The sequence below is a fragment of the Dipodomys spectabilis genome, unplaced genomic scaffold, assembly GCF_019054845.1.
Source record: "Dipodomys spectabilis isolate Male_0828 unplaced genomic scaffold, ASM1905484v1 ptg000113l, whole genome shotgun sequence".
NCBI lineage: Eukaryota > Metazoa > Chordata > Mammalia > Rodentia > Heteromyidae > Dipodomys > Dipodomys spectabilis.
Genome location: NW_024870790.1, coordinates 2038178 through 2061541, shown reverse-complemented (window position 1 = coordinate 2061541; position 23364 = coordinate 2038178). Strand labels below are relative to the sequence as shown.

Genomic DNA, 23364 nt, shown 5'->3' with positions numbered 1-23364 from the left:
AGAAGATCTTTGGAAAATATTTTTAATCTGTAAGTAAATGGCTTTAGTTTCAGTTTTGTGGTGTTCTAAAGAATTCAGAGGGGTTTTATTGTTGTTTTACTAGGTTAGTGCTCTTAAAATAAAAATGTCATATTTTTCAAATGATGCATCTAGTCTAAAAATGTCAATATAAAAGGTTTTAAGTCTGTGCATTTTTATTATGCCCAAACATTAGCAAATAATGATTTGGGGGGAGGTGTTAATGGAAAATCATTAGTTATCACTTGTTAATGTGAGCATTCAGATTTGGGTCTGATATCACTAATCTCTAGTTCAGAATCTTATTGCTCCCAATATAGAGAAAAAGGTTAACTCATGACTTAAATGGAACCATACTACTTGGGCAGTTTACTGCTTGAGAACATGGCTTCTGTTGTCAGAGGCTCTGATTTTCTACTCTGATCATTTATTCTTCATTGGCCTATCTACCTCTGTTAGCATTAATCTTTGTTGGCCACTTTTCCAAGGTCTCAGCAGATTTTTTTTTCTGGTTATAGGGCTTGAACTCTCAACCTGAGCACTGTCTCTGAGCTTCTTTTGTTTAAGGCTAGCACTCTACCACTTCAGCCACAGTACCATTTTTAGATTTTTCTGAGTAGTTTATTGGAGATAATAGTCTCATGAACTTCCCTGCCCAGGCTTGCTTCAAATCGCAATCCTCTGATCTCAGCTTCCTGAGTAGCTATGATTATAGGTGTAAGTCACTAGCACCCAGCCTCAGTAAACTTTTTTATTCTATTCAATTCATTTTCTTCTCCTTCTAATCTTTGTCTCCAGCAATTTCATTCAAACACTAGATCCCAGCTACAACTAAGCACTGAAAGCAAACAAATGTATGATACACAACTCTAGTTGTGCCCTTTTCCTTAAGTTCTAGCTCGGTACAGTCATCTAAGAGTAAGCATAACTTTTATGAAGTCACATGTGAGTCTGAAATTGAACTGTTCTTCTTTCTCCTATAGTGTCATTTTCCTCCTATAATATCTGTCATGGTTAGAAGCATCAGAAGTACCACTAACTAGCTTCTCAGGTGCTTTAAAAACATTCTACCTACTCATTCTTATTACCAGTGTAAAGTTGTTCAACAAGTCATAGTAATTCTGTTTCAAAACTGTCCTGCAAGGAATGCAGAAAGGTTGTCAGTGGGTACTAAGACACAGTTAGGTAAGTCCAGGTGGTTGTGCTGTGAAATTGTACAGTAGGGTAATTATAGAGAGCTGTACTGTATTTTACATTTCAGAAAGCATGAAGAATTTTGAAAGTTTTCATCATAAAGAAATAAAAACTGGGATAAAGGTTGGCTCGAGGGGAGTACCTGACTCACATGTGTGGGGAACTCAGTGTTTTCAGTACAGCAAGAGAATCAATATTTGAGGGAATAGATATGCTTAAATGATTAATACACAGGTGTACATTTACCCAAACATCACATTGATCTATTGATACATATACTTTCATATTTTTAAGAATCAGTTAAATTTAACTGAATTAAAAAAAATATCCAGCCTCCTCCAACATCTTGTCTAGGTTTAGCTATAGTTCAAGTTCTTATCATGTATTTCTTGTGCAGTGATGGAGCTTCCTTAGTGTCTTCTGCTTTGTGTTTCTTCCTCTCACTTCATGTGTCGATAAAGTATGACGTTTACTTTTAATTTTCTAGGTGCATTTATTAGCAGAAGTGGAAAACTGGTTACATATGGAGAGCCAATCACATTTTGAAGTTTGTGTTTAAAATACTTTCAAAGAAATAAGAAACAAAATGAAAGATGTTGTGAAGTTGGACAGTAAGGACCTAAATGATAATAGGGAAAACTTCAAAACTACCAAAGACCATAGGGGCAAGCCCAAGCTCTATCCTCTTTGCCCTGTTCACTTCTTGCTCTACATTCTTTCTTTTTTTTGGGGGGGGGGGGTCCGGTCGTGGGGCCTGGGCGCTGTCCCTCAGCTCTTCAGCTCAAGGCTAGCGCACTACCACTTGAGCCACAGCGCCACTTCCGGCTTTTTTCTTTTTGCTTATGTGTTGCTGAGGAATTGAGCCCAGGGCCTCGAGCATGCAAGGCAAGCGCTCTACCACTGAGCCATCTTCCCAGCCCTCTACATTCTTTCTGTGGGTCATTTCAAACATAGTTATGAATTCAACTTCCACTACCCCATACAATGTCTCCAATTCTGATACCTCTTAATTTTTAGATTAATATATTAAAATGCCTATGAATTATCTCCATCAGGATACCCAATGGGAATATCAATATTAATAGGTCTAAAGGTGAATTTGCTCCCAAACAACATCTCTGTTATCCATGCAAGTTTATCTGCTCTTCCTACACCATAAACCTGGGAATTATCTTGGGCATTTCCTCATTCTCATCTCTGACATCTCTATTGATTCTACCTACTCAATGGCACTATTATTTTCTCCATACCTTCTAGGGTATAATTTTAATGCCCTGCTTGTTATTTTTTTCTGACACAAACCATTCCCTTTCAATGTAGTTCATAGACTAGAACATAATATTCAAATAATAAAGAAAGAGTGCCCTCATTTTTCTAGTATACAATAATTTCAATCCCATAATGAGAGTGGTTTTGAAGATCTTGGTCCTTTGAACTCATAAATGATAGGAAAGAAATGAATGGGGAGAGTTAAATTAGAAAGAGTGAAATTTTAATGTCAGTACAAGTAGTATCCCAAGAAGCTAATGAATATTTTTAAGTTTTAGAGTCACATGATCATTGGTAAGACCAGGAAGCTCTTCCTGAATACTCCAGAAGGTTATTTAGAAAGCAACATAGATATTCCTTAAATGTGAATGCAAGTCCTAGAAGTTTATAAAGTAGTAGCAAAAAGATGTGGTGTTACTAGTCTTGCTTTGAAGATGTTTATATTGTGCAATACAAAAATGTTGGGACTTACCTCTTGAGGACTCTTTTTCAGTCATGGGGCTTGAACTGGGGGCCTGGGCTCTGTCCCTGACCTTTTGTGCTCAAGGCTAGTGCTCTACCACTATGAGCCACACTGCCACTTCCATTTTGAGGAATTTTTAGGAGATCACTGGCCTAAGTCTGTCTATACCTTGAATTCTACTTAATAAACTACATCCAATATAATACATGAAGAAACCAAAACCTAGAAACTTTATAAACAACTGAATTTCTATCAATCACAATCAGAAGCCCATTCACAGGCAGCCAAATAATCAGAAAATGTCCAAGTAAGTTAAATGCCTCATCATACAATAAGGCAAATACTAGCTGTAGCCAATAAGGTAGACTTCTCTACTTTAATGCTTGGCCTATAAATCTCAATGACTCCTGCTTCAGAGCTCTCTGAACTTCTGGTTGTACTGTGAAACTCATTAATCATTCTTTGTTCAAATTAATTGTTTAATTTGCCTTAGGCTTTTGTTTTAAAAGCAAAGTAGTTTGGAGAGAGCAGTGAAGAAGAATGGAAATACAGTGCAGGGGGGAAATTTGATCAAAGAACACGGTGAGAATTTATAGAAATACCACAAAAATACCCTCTCACTTGACAAACATGTTAATTCCAAAATAAAAAAACAGGGAACATAGATGAGTTATATTATGAACATTTTCATTTTGGGTATCTTTAAAGATATATATGAAAAAGGATTACAAAAGATGAATTGGCAAAATATAGACCAAAACATGCTTTGTACATACATTTTACTAAAATTCAGTCATATTCATTTTTTCAGGTTTCAGTTACTTTTTTTCAGCTACTTTTGTACGAGTTATTGGGACAGAAATGGCTGTCCACATAGCTCAAATACCTACTGTCTGGCCCTTGTCCTGAAATTCAGGAGATTTGAATAAGAGTTATAGAATTTTTCTAGAGACAGGGAGGGAGCCCCTAAAAGGATGTCTAAGTGTCTCTGTTCTGTAACATTCTGTCTCTAGGAGAGGATTCATATTGTCATGGAATAAACCATTGTAGTGGGGAGTGGGACTTTTGAGAATAGCTTAAAAGAACTTCATTTTCTCTCTTCTTGGTGTCTGTTGGTAAGTCCCATTTCCTCTTACATTCAAGAATTTTCAACTTAGAAGAAAGTTCACTTACTTCCTAGGAGGGGGACTGATGTTCCTCTGGAGCACCACAGGCCTCCCCCCCAAAGTATGGAAGTTTGGAACAATCCTAGGGTATAAAGCCCCAGATCCGTGGGTACTTCTTCCCTTTCCCCCATATCCCTCAAGAGAGAGCAGGCCCTCTCTCTTGAGGTGGAATAGGCAGCTTTGGCAGGCCTGTACTAACTTTAGTCCCTCACCCTTGAGGTGAGGGCTGGTGGGAGGCGTGGCCTGAAGAAAGGGAATCTCTAGGGTGGGAGGACGCTTTGTGTAGGGTGGGAAAAGGAGAATCTAGGGTGGGAGTAAATTTGTCGGGTAGGAGGAGATATATTTAGGGTTGGAGGAAGCATTTCTAGGGTGGGAAGAGATGTAACTAGGGTGGGAAGAGGCATGTGTAGAGGAGGAAATGAATCTAGATGGGGAAGGGGTATGCCTAGAGGGAGAGGAAGCACGTCTGGAGGGATAGGAGGCTTGTCCATGATGGGAAAAGATGTATCTGGAGAGGGAAGAGGAATGTCTATGGTGGGAAGAGGAAGAGGCATAGGTAGATCGGGAGAAGGTGTTTCTAGGGTGGGACAAGCCTGGGGAATGTGGTCAAGAGGAATGAGGAAGGCAAGAACAGGGCCAAACATATGGAAGGAGATTGAAGCCAAGGGGACAGGGGATAACTGTTCAATCCGGGTTCTCTCAGGGCCAGAGCCAAAGCCACTAACTTCCTCCACCGTAATGGCCATGATACCCGATGACCCCACTAATGGGTTTCACCATGACAACGTCTTGGCTTTTATCAACGAGCAGATGGCAAGGCACCCTAAAGGGCCCGAGTTCTATCATGAAAACCTATCTTTGTCTTGGGAAGAGATAGAGGACAAATTCGGGGCCATCTTAGAGGATCGCACGGTGCCCAGAGAGGTCCAGGAAGCCTGTGCCTGGAGCAGCCTGGCCTTGGGCGTGCGCTTCGCTCGCAGGCAGAGTTATTTACAGGAGCACCGAGTGCAGTGGCTTCATGAGTTTGCTAGACTGCACAAGTCGGCAGCCAACGCCTTGGCCTCAGACCTGAAGCAGCTCTCTGAGCAACAGGAGACAGAGCGCAGGGAGGCCGCATTCCAGCTGCGGGTGATCCGGACCAAACTGGCAGATGTGCAGAAAGAACGTGACATGCTCAAGCGGAAGCTCCTCCAAGCAGTAAGATCACACACACACACACACCCCATTTTCCTGTTCCTGTCCCACTCAAATCCCCTTCCCCTTTCTCATCCCTAAGGCACATGCAGAACTTCTAGACATACCTACTTTCCCCCCAGGAACTGAAGGCACTCCCAATAGCAGAGGGACCCGGCCTAGCCACTAATGTGATCATGGCTACTGCCAGTGCCGCTACCACTGCTGGAGGGGCAGGAACTGAGATGCAAGGAGTAAGCGAGAAGGAAGATGTGGCAGATATGGAAATTTCTACCACAGATGTTGGAGGAAGTAAAGAGGAGATGGATTCAGCAATATCCGAGGTCCCTCAGGAAGGAGAAGGAACCCTCATGAAGCTTCTGGGGGCTATGGAGTGGAAAAATTACCCTTTTGGTGGACAAAGGGAGGGGAATATAAGAGCTCCTGAGAAGGCTAACTTTTCTCACTCAGGAACCCCGAATCCAAGGCGCACAGCCTCCCCTGAGCCCCTTACTGTACAACTCCCTGCATCATTCACATACTCCTATGAAAGCCCCTTCCAAGTCTCCCCATCAACACCACCAGTCATGGGCATTGCACCTTTAACTCCAGTGCCTTCTTACTTCATGAATCCTGATATTAGTCTAATTTCTGATATGGGAATCACTGGAGCAGACTTTGATGAACTTCAGGACAGGAAGGACTCAGATACTCAGCAAGAGAGAAAACTTCCTATCTTTCGACGTCCTGGGGACTGGGATTGTCCATGGTGTAAAGCAGTGAATTTTTCAAGGAGAGAAAATTGCTTCCGCTGTGGGAGGGGAATCTGGCTGCAAAGCCCTTAGTGTATGCAACATATACCTGAAATAGAGTACATGCATACAGCAATTAGAGACTGAGCTGTTTTTGTGTGAGGAGATGGGAGGCCTGGATGGAGCTGGGGGAGGGTGGGAGGAGAATGGGGTCAAGGGAGTGGAAGGGAGAGCTCCATGGGGAAGATGTAAATGGGTGGAGACATGTTTTGAAGACTCCCTCTGTGTTCTAGATTATTAGCATTCAACAATGCGTGACTACTACAGCTTCTGTGGAGCAGTACTAGTGTCCATCTCCCCACACTGCTGTCACGTGAACACTAATGGCTGGTATACAAAATCCCACCATCCTACACATGGGCCTTAGGTGATCTGTACAGGAGCAGTTACTGCACCCATTCTGAGCCAGACTTATCCACAGGGTTGAGAATCTGAAGGGCAAGGCAGGGGATCACTTGGACTTCGTGCCACAGTCAGCCAAAAACATTGGCCACAGAGGCCTGGCTCTGGCTGTGGAGAAGCAAAATTGGGTATCTTACAGAAGATGTCTTTTAGAGGGTATCAGTATGCAGTCTTAGAGTGCAGACAAATATAGAGAAGTAAGAAGTCACTGCAGTGACTCCGGAGAGCTGGAGGATGGTGGAGGATGGTGGAGGATGATGGTGACACAGATATTTTCACTTATTGCAAGTCTGTTATGTTCAAGTGAACCAGATTGGGACCGGAAGAACAATTTTAAACAACAGTCAGTCAATATGTTGGAAATGACTGGGAGTTGCATCAATTAGGCAAGCCATGGGGACTTCTACATCCCAAGAATCCCCAAGAATGAACTGGTGGCTGGCTCATTTTTTGAAGGTGGAGATTATCATAAGAACCAAAACAGGTCTGGGGCAACCCTAGGCTTATGCTTAACCCATGTGAACATGGCAGACCGTCTCTAAGCAAGTGCTGCCAGAGGCTGTGAACAGAGGATGACAGCACCTGAATGTGGATAAACTACCATAAGGATTTGGGGGAGGGTGAGAACCCCAGCCTGCATTTTCCAGCCATGTCATTGGGCCTGTATGTCCCCCTGTAGGACAGGATTTCTGAACCTCGGTACACTTGACCTGAGGTGTTGGAGATTTCTTTGCTGCAGCGGGTCGGGGGCTGTCTGAGCACTGCAGGATGTTGAGCACAATGTCAACACTCTACTCAGTAGATGCCAGTGCTGCTCACTCCCCACTTCCTCAGTTAGTGACACCCAAAAATGTCTCCAGATATTTCCACATGCCCACTTGAGGACGAGATCATCCCCCCACACTAGGAGCCACGAAGGAAATAAGGGACTTAAATCTGAAATAGTCAAGAATCAAGAGACGGTCAGCTGGCACTAGTGGAGGCTGAGATCTGAGGTTTGAAATTCAAAGCCAGTTGGGGGAGGCAGGAAAGTCCATGAGATTTTTTTTCTTTGTCAGTCAGGGGGCTTGAACTCAGGGCCTGAGTGCTATCCCTGAGCTTTTTTGCACAAGGGTAGCATGTTACCACTTTGAGCCACAGCTCCACTTTTGGTTTTCTGGTGGTTAATTGGAGGTAAGAGTCTCATGGACTTTCCTGCCTAGGCTGGCATCAAACCATGATTCTCAGATCTCAGCTTCCTAAGTAGCTAGGATTACAGGTCTAAGCCACTGATTCCCAGTTAAAGATAGTGTGTGTGTGTGTGTGTGTGTGTGTGTGTGTGTGTGTGTGTGTGTGTGTGTGTGCTAGTAGTCCTGGGACTTCAACTCAGGTCTGAGGCACTGTCCCTGAGCATTTTTGCTCAAGATTAGTGCTCTACCACTTGAGGAATACCTCTACAGTGTGAGACTCTTATCTCTAAACTACTCAGAAAATAAAAAGCCAGAAATGGAGCTGAGTGGTCAAGTACCAGCCTTGAGCAAAAAGCAACTCAGGGACAGTGCCCATGTCTTGAGTTCAAGTCCCAGGACTGGCACAAAAAAATTGAGAAGGTCTCAAAGGCTGAGGGGCCCTGTGTGGCAGGAAAGTAAAGTCAGTGAGTGGTTCTAGCATTTACTTAGGCTCTTCAAGCAAATTCAGAGCAATGACAGGGTAGAAGCCAAAGGGCCAGGACTGAGGAGCGATAAGTGAGGAAGTGGGGCCCCCAGGGGGCGCTCTTCTTCTAGGGCCTGGCTGTGAAGAGTAGGAAGTAAAGGAGTTGCATGGTTGACAGAGGGAACACTGAACATCAGAGAAACCTGAGCTGGAGGAGACAGTAGAAGGGTGGAGGGTACAAGAAATACATGAAAATCAGCATCTTGCAAACTATATTAGAGTTGTGGTTGCTCTATCACTATAGCATATGAAATGGTCATTTGTCATATGACAAGTTCACTTGGATTTTAAGACAAAATACCTTTAAAATAAAATTATATATATATATATTTACATATACACACAATTATATACATATGTATATATATATATATATATACATATATATATATATATACACACACACACACACACACACAAACACACATACACACAAGTATATTTGTAAATTTGTGTTTCCATACAGGAAATATCTGGGAAAATGTTTGCCAAATTGAGGATTAATTTGGGGAAGTAGATTTAGAGTCTGGATGAGAGGCAGTAAAGTACCAGAGTATAGGGTGGTGTGGCAAAGAATACAGCCCAGGTGACAGAGGCCTCTATTGCTTTATATACTTGTGTTTTATAAAAGAAAATGAATGAAATCTTCACAAAAAATTAGAAAACAAAATATGAATTTATTTGCTGGGCTGAATTGTGAAAAGGCTTTGTTCCCCTGGGAAACAGATAAGTAGGGACAATACCATTGTATGTAGAATGTGGGAAAGCAAGGGAGGGGAATCCTACCTGCACTTGGATGTTAGACAAGGCGTCTAAAAGTGAGCCACAGTAGAAGATTGAATGTGGATTTCTAAGGTATGATACACTTTGAAATAACTGTGGAAATGTGTTTGAGAAATAAGGTAAGTGAAAGAAAGGATCAGGAAACTGAACAGAGGACCCCATTCAAATAGGGACCAACTGAAACAAACCCTTTTAGTTTGGGATAGAAGTAGGAGTCCAGAAAGGGGCATTGGAAAGGAAGGTTGGTTGTACCAGGAAGGACACTATGTGTGTGTATGTATATGAAATATATATATATATATATATCATACACACTTCACCTATTTTTGGTGGTGTTGGTGGTAGGACACAGGTGCTTATATACTTAATAGGAAGTGCTCTACCAATTGAGTCATTCCCTGCCCTTTTCATGTTAGTCATCTGTGAGTTAGTGTCTTGCTTTATGCCTTGGCCAGCCTGGACATCAATACTCCTATTTCTGCCTTTCAAGGATTTAGAATTTCAAGCTTCAGCCACTGTACCCACCTAGCTTCCTTCTTTCTCTCTTTTCTTTTTTTCCTTCTTTTCTTTCTTCCTTCCTTCCTTCCTTCCCTCCTTTCTCTTTCTTTCTTTCTTTTTCTTTTTTTCTTCCTTCCTTCCTTTCTTTCTTCCTTTCTCTTTCATTACCTCTTTCTTTCCTTTTTTTGTAGTGGTAGTAGGGCTTGAACTCAGGGCCTGAGCATTGTTTGTAAACCTTTTCACTCAAGACTGATACTCTACCACTTGAGCCAAAGCTCCACTTCGAACATCTCTGTCTTTCTTAAAGCATATATTACCTCCTATCATGTGTGATAAAATAAAAAATGTCACTATTTGAGGCTTTCCCCATCTTCTTGTCCTACACACATATCCTCTTTTTTTGTTCTTTGGAGTCTCTCTAAATATGAGAATCATGGTACAGCCAGCAAATCATTTCTGGGTAATTATCATAAAAATAAGAGTAATAGACAAAAATTGCTGATGGATTGTGAGGAGCAATACTAGTTTAGTCAAATTAAATCAGAAAGTGGGAATAAGAGCTACTTACAAGACTAAAGAAACAAGTGATAGAGGATGAGAAAGCAAAAAAGAGAGAAAATGTGCAAGAGAAATTTTACAGGCAGAGTTTTTAGATGGGAACGAGTGTGAGGGATGACAGGAGATATTTTCTGGGCAGATACAGCATGTGTCATAATGAGAATGAAAACACTGGGTAAAAATCATTTTTAAGTGTTCTATGAGGTGAGCTAAAATGGTTTTCCCATTCCCTGCCATGGGAAGTAATAAATACTCAAGTAATTATAGATTAATGATAATTTTAGAAATGTTTCCTTTTGAACTATGTACATTTCTATGCTGAACTACATTAGATCTTGTCCTTTTACTTATGTTTCTTTGATTATAATTGTAAATATGTCCTAATTCTTCTTTTGATCTGTTAGAAATCAAGAGCCTAGTCATTCACTTTTGCTTTTTGTAGTAGCTTTACATAGAAGGTTCTCAATAATTATTTGTTTAAAGTGATATCTGAGAGCTGAATATTTGTGAACCAGAGTAAAAGGACTAAAAGAAATATCTACTTAAGGATATACCTCCTACAGAGTTCCTACTTCTCTCTTCTTTGACGGAAAGAAACTTCTAAGTACTTCAATAGAACAATCAGTTACAAAGTTTTTTTAATATATATATTTTATTGTAAAGATACTATACAGGGTGGTTACAGTTACATGAGCAAGGTAATGAGTCCATTTCCTATCAAGTGGTCTGGTCCTATCTCTGAAATTCCTATTTTAACTTGATCCTCACTTTTCATTAACTTAGAATATCCATTTCACTATCTTTTGCTGTTCATCTTTAATCAGTAGAATTCTGTCATTATCATTATACAGTACACTGAAGAGACTGAGAAAAGAATGACAGCACATTATACAGGCATGAATTAACATAACTAACCATGCCTCATTTCTTGTAAATTCATACTTCTATATAGAACAGGAAGGGTAGCTAATGAATGAGAAGACAGTAGAACAAATTGATTATGGTTAGAACTATGGCATCTGACGGACTTGCTCATGTCTACCTCCAACATTTAACTAGCCATGTGTCTTAGACAGATTCTTTGACTTCTACGAATACCAGTTTTTATCCTCAATAATATGAACTATCTCATGTGATTATTATGAAGATGAACATAATATCTCTCAAAAAGGCTTAAACGTCACAGCAGTTAAGGTGGTGGTGGTAACAAAAGGATAAAAGGAAAATATGGTGTGGAAAACTCACTCTATATGAACATTGGCACCACATGCTTGTCAACAATGAGACAGGCACTAACTCCTCTCTTTTCAAGTCTTCACTCTTTGTGCCTTAAGTCAAAAGCAAAGGAGGAGTCATCTCTTGTTTAACTATTTCCCTCATATAATGCATCCATATGTCTGTCGGCTCATCCTCCAATACATATGTAAATTCCATCATCTTCATATTTCCATAGCTGTCACCTCAGTTCCAATCACCATCATACATTGTAACTATTACATCTGTTTGTTAATTTGGCCTCTATGCTTGTCTCCCTACAATCCATTCTTAACAAGGCAACCAAAGTGATCTTTTAAAAATAGAAATTTATTCATGTTTCTCGTTTAGAAAAAACAAAAACATTCACTACTTGCCTCAGATTACTAATAAAAATAAGCTTATTCAGAGGTCAGAGGTCTGAACTCTGCCTCCCTGTCTAGCTCATCTATTACTGTTTCTACTGGGTTCACAAGGCTGCATCAAGATGGACCTTCTTTGGTTTTCTTGAATATAGCAAACCTGCTTCCATTTCATAACCTTTCTATTTTCTATTGCTCTTGACTGGAACATTCTACATACAACCTCCAACTTGCTTCTGCAACATGGCATCCCTTTGTTACACTCACCCTTAGTGATACTGAGTGCAGTTTTATAGATGATTTTCTTACAAGTGTATTTGTGCCTCCTTCAATCTAGAATATAAGCTCTGAGAGAGTTGGCACTTTAATTCATGCTTACATGCATATACATAATTAAATGAGTCTTCATTTTCAATGTGAGGATAGCAAGGCACACAGCCATAAGATTCTATCATTCCCTAGGTCAATGCTGGAGTCAAAACGAATAGTTTGTAGTTTGCAAGCTATGAGTCGTTGGTTGATCCTGAATAGTCATATAAAATATTCTAAGTCACACAACTGGTCAGCAATAAATATGGAATTCAATTTCCAGCTCCAGATAGCATACCCTTAATATGTATGATTCAGTACTAGTAGCAATGTTAAAAACTTCACAACAATGTTACTTATGCTCTTTCCTCCCTCACTGGAAAGTAAGTAGAAAAGAAGCACCAATCTGTAGCAATAGAATCTGCCTGATAAAATATAAATATTTAAATATACTCTGGCTAACAGTATTAATTTCTGTGCTGAGCAATGTATATTCCTTGGAGATTCTGATACCTACAGAAGGGATTAAGATGAGATACTATCAGGTGCCACATTTGGACTTAGTGCTGAGTGTTCAAGTGCAGAATGGAAGGCAGTCCAAATTAATATAGGACACTGCCACAGGAATAGACATTCTTTGGTTCCACTTTTATCCACATAAAACTTTCTCCATCTCCATGATTACTCTATCATCACTCTTTAGGCTAATGATAGGATCAGAATCAGTTTGCAAACAGTCCACTGGTGAATCTTAATACTATTTAAAAATTTGGAAACCTGAAACATTCAGATTTCATGATCTTTTTCACAAAGTCAGAAGGTATGGTGATGTTGGGCTTATATCTCTAGGATCCTCTAAGAGGTCAGGAGGGGAATTTAAGAAATGACTGATACAATGTGGAAACTCTATTAGCAAGTGATTATCTGGAGCTCAGATAAAGCATGTATCATCATAAAAAAGAGAGTGGCCTGCTATGTCAACTGCATTGATAGGTCACATAATAGGAGGGCTGAAGTTGACCTGGACACTGGATTTAACATTGTAGGGGAAATTGAAGATTGAAAATGGCAGTTTGGGTAAGTGATGAAGATAAAATTGTTATTATAATAGGTTTTCTGATCCTCAAAGAAACAACCACCACAACAACAAGTGAGCTAAAGACTTCAAGAGACACTTCTCTGAATAGGAAATAAGAATGGACAATAGAAACATGAAGAAATGCTCAAATTCTATGACCATAAGAGAAATGCAAATTAAAACAGCATTGAGATTCCACCTCACCCCAGTTAGAATGGCTAGAATCAAGAAATTAATAACAACAGATGCTGGAGGGGATGGGGCCAAAAGGGAACCTTACTTCATTGTTGGTGGGAATGTAAACTTGTTCAACCACTTTGGAAAGCAGTATGGGGGTTCCTCAAAAGACTCCACATAGAGCTCCCCTATGACCCAGCAACCCCACTTTTGGGCATTTACCCAAATGAAAACAAACAAGGCAATAGTAAAGCTACCAGTACAACAATGTTTATTACAGCATTATTCACCATAGCTAAGATATGAAACCAACCCAGATGCCTCTCAGTAGATGAGTGGATCAAGAAAATGTGGTTCTATATATATATATATATATATATACAACTGAATTCTGTGCCTCCATCAGAAAGAATGACAGCGCCTCATTTGTTAGGAAATGGAAAGACTTGGAAAAAAATCATATTAAGTGAAATAAGCCAGTCCCAAAGAAATTTAGGTCCCATGGTTTTCCTTATTTGAAATAATTAGTATATGTATATGATAATCTTATCAGTTGATCTTAAAAGCTCAAAGGTCCTGAGTTCAGAGCCCAACATTGCCAAAAAATAAAGACGGGGAGAGAAAGAAAGGATAAATGCAGAGGTGAATTTGATCAAAGTACATTACATGCACCTATGGAAATACCCCAGTGAAAACCCTCTTTTTTAAAAAATCTAAGCCTTTGCTCAGTGGAATGTCATCTATTTCTCTTCTATTGATTGATGTGTGAGGTGAGAACCACTGATTTGGATGATATCTAAAACATATATGAAGGTCAGCCTGATGGGCAGAAAAAGGATCAATTATAGGAAGAAACTTTAGAAACACTAGGAAATTCCACTATCCTGAGTATTCCTTCACCATCTGTGGCTTTTGTGCATGAAACAGTACAAGGCTTTGTTTAAAAGCAAGTAGAGTTTTAGCTGAGAGGACCTAGCAGAAGCAGTAACTCTCAAGTAACATCCCAATGTTGATGTCTAATATCATTGTTTCCTAAAAAGAATTAGGGTTCTAAGAAAAATCATTTGATTTTTATTTGAGGCAAGAATTACATAAGATAAATCTAGAATATTTTTCAATAATATATAGATATGCTTAACAAAGTAAAACAATCCACATAATGATGAAGTTATTTCAAAGTAACAATTGAACAAGTTGAAAGAACTCCCAGTAAGCAAGTGTGAGAGAATTTGAGAAACAAAATGTAGTAGAATTGTACTGCATAATACAAATATCCATGCATCCATACTGGTAGAAATAAATGATAGAATAAATAGATAAATAAGTAGGGGAGAATAGCTAAATCTTCCATGAAGAAAAATAGAAATAATTTATGTAGGTATCCTCTTCTGAGAAAGGTAGAATATAACTCTCCTACTCCTCAGTGGGGATTGTGAATAATGACTTTTATCCAAAGACTACACGGTAGAAAGAAGGGGGAGAAGGGAGCAACTTTACAGTGAAGAATGACAAACACTACCTCAAGTCAGGTAATCAAGGTCAATATCAGCGTCAGTAAGTTATACTGACTCTTTGTACCTTTGATATGATATGAGGAGAATGGTATTTTATGTCTATGGTCTTCCTCCCCCAAACATATTCTCCCAGTTTAACCACAAGAAAAATAGTAAACAAATCTCAATTGAGGCACATTATACAACCCATCTGACCAGTACACCTCAGATGTTCAAGGTTATCAAAAGCAAGAAAGACTGAGGAAGTAGCACAGTTGAAAAAGAGCTTAAGGACACATTACAAGTAAATGATACGTTATATACCAGATACAGTCTTGAAATAGAAATGGAATATTAAGGAGAAACTGAAGACATGTAAGGAAGTTAAGGACTTTGCAACAATTCTGGTAATCTAAAACTGTCCTAAAAGTTGGACATTTATTTAAAAATAAATAGGAGATTTTTACCTGGGCACCAGTTAGTGGCTCATGCTTGTAAATCTATCTACTCAGAAGGCTGAGATACTAGGATTACAATTCAAAGCCAGCCTAAGAATGTATCTGATACTTTTATCTCCAATGAACCACGAAAAAGCCAGAAGTGAAGCTGTGGTTCAAGCAGTAGAACACTAGACTTGAGCCAGAAAGCTCAGAAACAGCACCCAAGTCCTAAATTCAGGACTCAGGACTAACAATACACTTTAAGGACAAAGTATATGTTCTTCAATAGGAAAATGAATTATTAAATCAAAGCGCCAAAAATGTGAACCAAGTTATCAGTAGAATGAGCAAATTATCAAATGACTAGGAAGTATTTCCACTATATGTTTTTTATTAAGAAAAGAAAACTCAGAAAAATATAATCTTCCTTTTACTTTGTAAGATAATAAGAAGAGAATCTCTATAAATATATTTGTATAATTAATAGAATATAAAAATGCCTATAATGAGTATATAAGTGGTTGTCATTGCCAGGTGTAGATGAATGGATTACAGGGGAAGAGAAAAGAGAGGTTAGCAACATTGAACATACAAGTAGGGCCAAGCCATTAAGCAATAATTAGTTCTTTAATGTATTATAAGCTTAGAACCTTTGTATAATGGGCTAAAACTTTAAAATAAACTTTAAACTTCTGAAAACAACAAAGAAACCAAACACAAATCTGGGTCCAGTCGTGGGCCTAAACTCTGGGCCTGGGCACTGTCCCTCAGCTCTTCAGCTCAAGGCTAGCACTCTACCACTTGAGCCACAGTGCCACTTCTGGCTTTTTTCTTTTTGCTTATGTGGTGCTGAGGAATCAAACTCAGGGCCTCATGCATGCAAGGCAAGCACTCTACCACTAAGCCACCTTCCCAGCCCCAAAAATATATATTTTTGAGAGGCAGGTGGTAGTGAGGATTGGGATTAAGCCAGACCTGTATAATGTACAACCAGAATGGTTTCTCTGGCTTTTAAATGTCCATCATGTTTTATTTTCTTCTTTTTCATTGTCTCTATAAAGTAAAAATGTTATACCTACAATAAAATGAAGTACAAAATTTATTCTTAGGGGAAAAAATGAGAGTTTCAAACCATTCTCACTTATTAATATACAAGTAAAAAAGAATTCAAATATTAGAATGCATAATGGAAAAATACATGGAATAAAAACAATAATAGATAATTACAAAGTACAGGATTCAATTCAACTTATTTTGTGTTTCTCATTAGAATCTGAACAGTTCCTTTTGTATCTGTGGTTGCTTACATTTCATAAAATTATCTTAAAAACTTTGTGGAAGAATGAACATTAAAAAAGAAATGAAAAAGCAGTTCTGTGCCGGTGTGTATAGAAGTGGAGGTGGACTTGCATTATGAAGAATCTTATCGTGCCCAAAGCTGCAATAATCAACTACAGGTGATATGGGTATGAAAATGCCTAAAAGTAACAAGGAAACAAAAGTAGAAAATACATTTTAAAGGAGAAGATTAGAAGAAAAGAATGAAAACATCCTGGAAAATTATTGGTCACTAAAGGTGAGTTACATCTACTTCTATATTTTTCCAAAAGCTGCTGACGAGCCTATTTATCACTGAGGATGTGATAAAAATGATTGCTTTGGCCAACATCCTGTGGATTTTGCCTACCTTGGACAGAAACTAAACTCACCATTTGTTCTACTCACACCCCCTCTACATGTACACAAAAGTGATTTTTAAGAAAGTCCTCTGTTTAGACACCACCTTGTTCTTCTGGCCTTTAGAACAATGAGTACTTGCCAAAGAGTTCCAAGGGCTTTTGATGAAGAAGTTGCATAGCTTTGGTGTCAAAGTCCACAGGAGACAAGAATAAGAAGGTTCTGTATTTCCAAGAAGTTAAAATCAAATAGTAGAGTGCAGCTCCCTGGTGAGTAAGGTCAGAGACTTTCAAAATGGCAGAAATGAAAGGTGACTTAAATGTCATCGCAGCTACCTAATACCTAATGCAGCCTCTGAGATAAGAGATCCTAAATCCTAGCACTGCAATGAAAGAGGGAGGGAGGAAGAGAATATTGTAGAATCTCTAAAGACAAAACAGCTTGCTTTCTGCTGTAAACTTCCTCTAAGCAAGAATTATGTCTGATTATCTTCCCAGTATACTACCCACAAATTCAGGATGATGGTATTTAGAGAGTTCTATGCTCAATATTCATTTACAGTGGAGTCAAATTCTCATTCAAAATTCTACAAAGACTGTTACCAGTAGCTCATTTGCTAAGAAATCCTCCAGAAGCATCTGAAGGGTTTTTTTGCCACCAAGAAAGGCAAATAATGCTATGCTGGTGGCTTTAGTATGGCCTTGTTTGTGATCATTTGAATAAATGCCCAAAAGTGCGATTGCTGGGTTATAGGGGAGGAGCCTCCATACTACTTTCCAGAGTGGTTGAACAAGTTTACAATCCCACCAACAGTGCAGTAGCTTTCCCTTTTGGCTACATCAGCATCTGATTTTGGTACCCTAGTATTGCATATACGTTTATTTGAATTGGGGAAGGGAAAGGCAACAACAGAATGGTGAGACAAAGGACAAGGAGGAATCAATGCAATAGCGATATACACAAGGCAATGTGTTGGAAATGATCTGTACAACTTATGGGTAGGGCAAGGAGAGGGAAAGTAGGAGAAAAATAAGGAAAGGGTAACAAGTTTGACAAGAAATGTACTTATTACCTTACTTATGTAACTGTAACCCCTCTGTATATCACCTTTACAAAGAAACAGTGAAGAAAAAAAGGCAAAAGCTTGACTTTAAGGATTCTTGAGGTCATTTTCATGGCTAAATATCAAGATCATTGAGCCAACTAGCTCAATGGGAAAATAAAAAGAATCGTTAATATAGGACCCTGGGGCAGAGGTGGAGTTGGAAAAGAAATGAGTCACAAAATTTTCTAAATTAAATAAGCACACATAGTACATGGGAATCCTACTTTATGACAATCTGATAAGAATCTGCTATGTAGCTCCAAATGATAATTAGAATCAAATTTACTGAAGCTCTCATGTGCTGCAACCTTTCAAACACTATCTGTGGCCAAAATGAATACCAGGAAGCTGAAACATGTGTCGTTGGAAGGGTGAGGTCAAAGGTAGTGGGGCAGACAAATGGAGAGAGGAAGGGTGGGCAGACAAAGTCATACCATTAAATGTATAGATGTGAATATTAACCTAGGTAAATTACTGGGATGGATGGGGTTGGGAGAGATAGGAAAGGATGATGAGAGAGGTGACATTGGGCAAGATGCATTGTCCTCATGATCTGGCATCTTGAATTGAAACCCCTTTGTACAACTACTTAAAATAGTCTTAAAAAAGCAAAGTTTCTTGGGTATAATGCGAAGCAAATACCTATCAAAAGCAAAAGGCTACTATCCAAGGCACTGGGCAATATTTTCCCACAACACTCACCTTAAAACACAAGTGTAGAATCCACTGTCTTGGGCCTCAGCTGAGTGAAACCATATTGAGTCTTCCTCTTTGCTCATCCTGACCTCTGAGAAGATGATGGGCTCCTCCAAATCACCTTTGTTTTTGTACCACATAAGTCTGAGCCCAGTACTCTGGGCCATGCTGTAGTTGGTGCGGATGTAACTGTAGAAAAGGGCACATTTCACTCTGACTGGTTCTCCTGCCAAAGCCATGTATGTCTTGAGATCCACTGACCAGTCAATACAGCCATCCACTGCAAGAAAACCAGACATGGCATGAGATGCAGTGAACATCGTTCATGAGGATGGTTAAGGATATTTCATTGCCATTATGTTCTGAGGACTTTCTATGAGGCAGGTACTGATTCAACTGTTTTAGACAGATTACTTAATTTGATCTTCCCAAGGAGCATATTGGATAGTCCATTAGATTACTTATACTTTAGTAAACAGACATCTCATTATAGCACTGTGCCTTGAAGAGTTTTCCAATCCTCTAGATTGAGGTAGACAAGAACCTACAAGGAACTCTAGCACTGATGGCTATAGGGTTGTCCTCAGAGCCCACAGCCTGGTTCTACTTCCAGCCAATTAGCCAAACAAGTGAATTGCTCCTGATAGCCAGGCAGTATTTACTTTGTAGGATCATATGAAATAGAATTGCTGAGATGACACTGACAGGTTGGTTTGTGAAGACTCAAACTGAGTATTTGGCAAGATTCCCTCAAAATAAATATTTGCAAGGGAACTTTGCACAGCCTAGAAGCAAGCCTGAAATTATTTCTCTTATTCTTATTTTATAGGTGAGGACACTGAGACTCAGAGAAATTAATGACCTGACCCAAAGTAACACAACTAATAAATGATGGACAGTTAAGCTCTGATCCCAGAGACTATCTTCTTAACTCCTATCTGTACTGCTGAGACCTATAATTGTGACAATAGCCACTGGGTTATTGATTTGCCTTGGAGAGAGTAATGCTGGGGTTGGAACAGTGGGCACCTAAAGAAATTACTTGCTATCATACACAATGCCATTTTCCCATGATATGACCTTCTATTAATAGCAGATATTTAATTACAATTGATTTCTTTTCATACTCCAAAGCCTCCGACACTTTTTAGCTGATGTTTGCTCATAAGAATATAAAGAATATAAGATATTAATGTCAACATTAATCAAATAATATTAGGTGGGTAAATTTATCATTAAAGAATGACACAATGCCAGGTACCACTCACTCATATCTATAATCCCTTATACTTGGGAGACAGACTTGGAGGATCTTAGTTCACAAAGAAGATAGGCGAAAAGTCTGTGAGACACTATCTCAAATTAACCAGCAAAATTCTGGACTAGAAACATGGCTCAAGTTGTAGAGCACCATCAGTGAGCAAGAATATTAATATGATGTGAGGCCTTGAATGCAAGCCTCTATACCAGCACCCTCCTTCCTCCAAAATGATATATAAAGTACATTCCCTATTTTCCAGAGGGCTAAAAATGAGATAGTGTGGCTAATTCAATAAGCTAATCAATGGAATTAGCATAGACATTCTACTTCTGAGAGATTATTTTTAAAGAATTTCATCAAATTTTGCTACCTTCTTTATCCTTTATTATAACTAATTCATAAAATGCATAAACACTGTCATTTTAGAATTATATGTTTTGCTCATAATTTTGTGGAATGATCTGTTTCCTTTTTGCAGATGTTAAGAACTTTGTAACCCAGTGCATTTAATCTTTAACCTCAGTTGACAGGAAGCTCAGAGCTAAAGGCAAAGCTCAACTGTAATAATGATTCATTTCTTTATAATAAGAGTTATTTAACTGGGGTTCAAGGACACCCAGGCAAAGGGTGCTGGCAAAACAATGTGTTTATTTTCTAGACATATTTCTTAAGGGAGACTTTGATCTTCCTCTGATCTTCAAAGGAGTCTATGGCCCAAGAACATATTTCATCTCTATGCTTTTATATTTTATTAATTAATATTAGTGTTTTTTACAGTCTAAGAAGCAAGCCTAGAGCCTGTGACATGTTAAGCTAGGTCTCTAACACTGAGATCCAGCCCTAGAGTACTTTCTCATCCCTTGTCAGTGTTTTTACTGTCTTGCTGCATATGGGCTATTAACATAAGCTGCTTTATCTTTTCATATCATATAAGAGATATTTACTAGAAGTAAATACTAGATAAACAACTCTCATTAAGTTTGTACTGGAGAGTATTTTAATCTTCTTTGAGGATTCAATGGTACCAGATTCATCGCTGTGTTTTCTTTTTTTTTTACTGGTATCTAGGTTTACACTCAGGGCCTTGTGCTGGGCTCGCTTGCTTGGCTGGAGTGCTATAACTTGAAGCACATCTCCCACCAGATTTATCACTATGAATTTTGATGAGCAATGTTTACTGTCCACACGAGGTTCAATAGACTGAACTAAATATGTGCTGATTACCAGCTACTGCTTAGGAATCTTTAAATTCACTCCATATTAATTGTGTTTCTACCTGTGATATTATTGTTTTAAAATCTTGACAAGAATTGTATATAATTGTTTTTTTGGAATGATCTGAAATACTAGTCCATGCAAGCATTCACTTGAGGGACAGGGATATTACTTTTTTAAGAGAATATATTTTCTACTGGTTTTATTTTAAAGTTGGTTAGCAAACACAAAACAAACATTAAGAAAGTAAAATAGTGACTCATATTTCAATATTTTCCTTTCCAAACCCTAAGATACACAGTAATGTTTTTGTTTGTTTTTTAGTGCCAGTACTGGAGCTTGCATTCTCATTTATTTTTATGTTCAAAGCTGGTGTTCTACTACTTGAGTCATAGATCCACTTCTGGTTGTGGAGATTGTTAATTGTTAAGAATCTCACAGAATTATCAGCCTAGGCTGGCTTTAAAGCATGATCCTCAGATCTCAGCTTCTTAAATAGCTAGGATTACAGATGTGACCCACCATTCCAGCCAACTTCAGTCATGGGGCTTCAATTCAGGACCTATGGATGTCCCTGAGGTTTTTCACTCAAGGCTAATACTCTGCCACTTTGAGCCATAGCTCCACTTCTTGTTTTCTGGTGATTAATTGGAGATATGAGTCTCACAGACTTTCCTTCCCAGGCTGGCTTGAACCACGATCCTCAGATCTCAGCCTCCTGAGTAGTTAGGATTACAGGCATGAGCCACCAGTGGCCCGCAGTAATTGTTTCTGAGTTAACAAATTCAACTTGGCAAAATAACTACTCAAGAGCAAAAAAAAATTGACATCACTCAGGAGACTGAAGGATCATGAGTTCAAAACCAGCCTAAGCTATATGGAAAGACTGTATCTCAAAACAAATAAACAAAAATAAGAAACAAACTTTGGAATTTTGGGCATTATGTTTCTTGTGTTCCTCAAATTTATTTTAGTTACCTCCTCTAATTGATCTGTTGCATAGTCTGTATCTTTATAATCTGCAAGTGGTAATTTGGCTCATAAGTAATGAGAAAATATTTGGTATTTAAGAGAATCAAACCAATTGCTACAAAGTCCCAACAATCAGGATTAACAGCACTTTATGACATTTATCTGCCATTTCAGATGGCTTGAGTAATACCTGAGCCACATGCACCTGATTACAATATACATATGGTTCCTTTGCCCCCCTGCTTTGCAAATCAGAGTGGCAGTACTAAGTTATAAGGTAGTCAGTCAGACAACAAAATTCAACAAAGGAGAAAATAATTTATAACTTTGATCCCCTTTGTTCTGTCTCTTAGTTTTCATAGTACATGGTTACACCATAAGATCTCTCAAGGGCTGGGAAGGTGGCTCAGTGGTACAGCACTTGCCTTGCATGCTCGAGGACCTGGGTTCGATTCCTCAGCACCACATAAGCAAAAAGCCGGAAGTGGCGCTGTGGTTCAAGTGGTAGAGTGCTAGCCTTGAGCTGAAGAGCTGAGGGACAGCGCCCAGGCCCCAGAGTTCAGGCCCCACGACCAGACCCAAAAAATAAATAAATAAATAAATAAAAAAAGATCTCTCAAGACATCTAAGCTAATTTTCCGTAAAATAGACAAAGGCCATGATACTCAGGATATGTGGAGGTCTGCCTGTTGCCAAATATTTTCCCACTTGAAACCTATATTGTCCACTAGAAATATATTCCCAGGAGCTAAGGTATTGTATAGAGTCTTATATCTAAGGGACATCAGCCTACTCCTAGATTCTAACAAGGTGGTATGATTTATTTTGATAGGATTTCTATTCTTAACAACCCCACTGCAGGCAAAGAATGAATGAAATAAGATTTGGTGAATTTATTTTTAGCGTTGAGAAGAGTGACACAACTAAGAAGTACAGACCTAGATAAGAGGCCTAGAAGGTCAGGTGTAAAGCCAGCATGAAGCAATTGAACATCTCAAAGTTTAAGAGGCAGAATCTGAGGGATGTCAGGAGGTCGTAAAAAGGCAAGAAAAGTTGCATGATCACATACAACTTAATTTTGCAAGTGTCATTAGATGTCATGTAGCACTTATAATAATAACATATCACACTTTCAGACCCTTTTTCGTGTTGATTCTCCATACATATTTGGCAAATAGAAGAATGAATAAGCCTGTGATACAGCTGACAAAGTTGCAGGTGGTGGCCAGGTTGGTTATGAAGCTGAACTGAAAAGTCCACAGAAGAAACCAATCTGTGAACTTGACCTCATCAGCAC

General features: G+C 38.9%; 2 protein-coding genes across 2 annotated transcripts in view; one reads left to right on the top strand and one right to left on the bottom strand.

Moving 5' to 3' along the window:
* Il1rapl2 (interleukin 1 receptor accessory protein like 2) overlaps positions 1–23364 on the bottom strand; it is a 1053788-nt gene that overhangs the window by 514800 nt on the left and 515624 nt on the right. The window contains exon 2 of the mRNA XM_042688187.1: positions 18626–18899. Within this exon, the coding sequence (XP_042544121.1) occupies positions 18626–18899 (274 nt within the window). The remainder of the gene's footprint in view (positions 1–18625; positions 18900–23364) is intronic.
* Tex13a (testis expressed 13A) lies at positions 4849–6128 on the top strand. The gene is made up of 2 exons (XM_042688159.1): positions 4849–5307; positions 5427–6128. Exons 1-2 carry the CDS (start codon positions 4849–4851, stop codon positions 6126–6128), a joined length of 1161 nt encoding a protein of 386 aa, XP_042544093.1.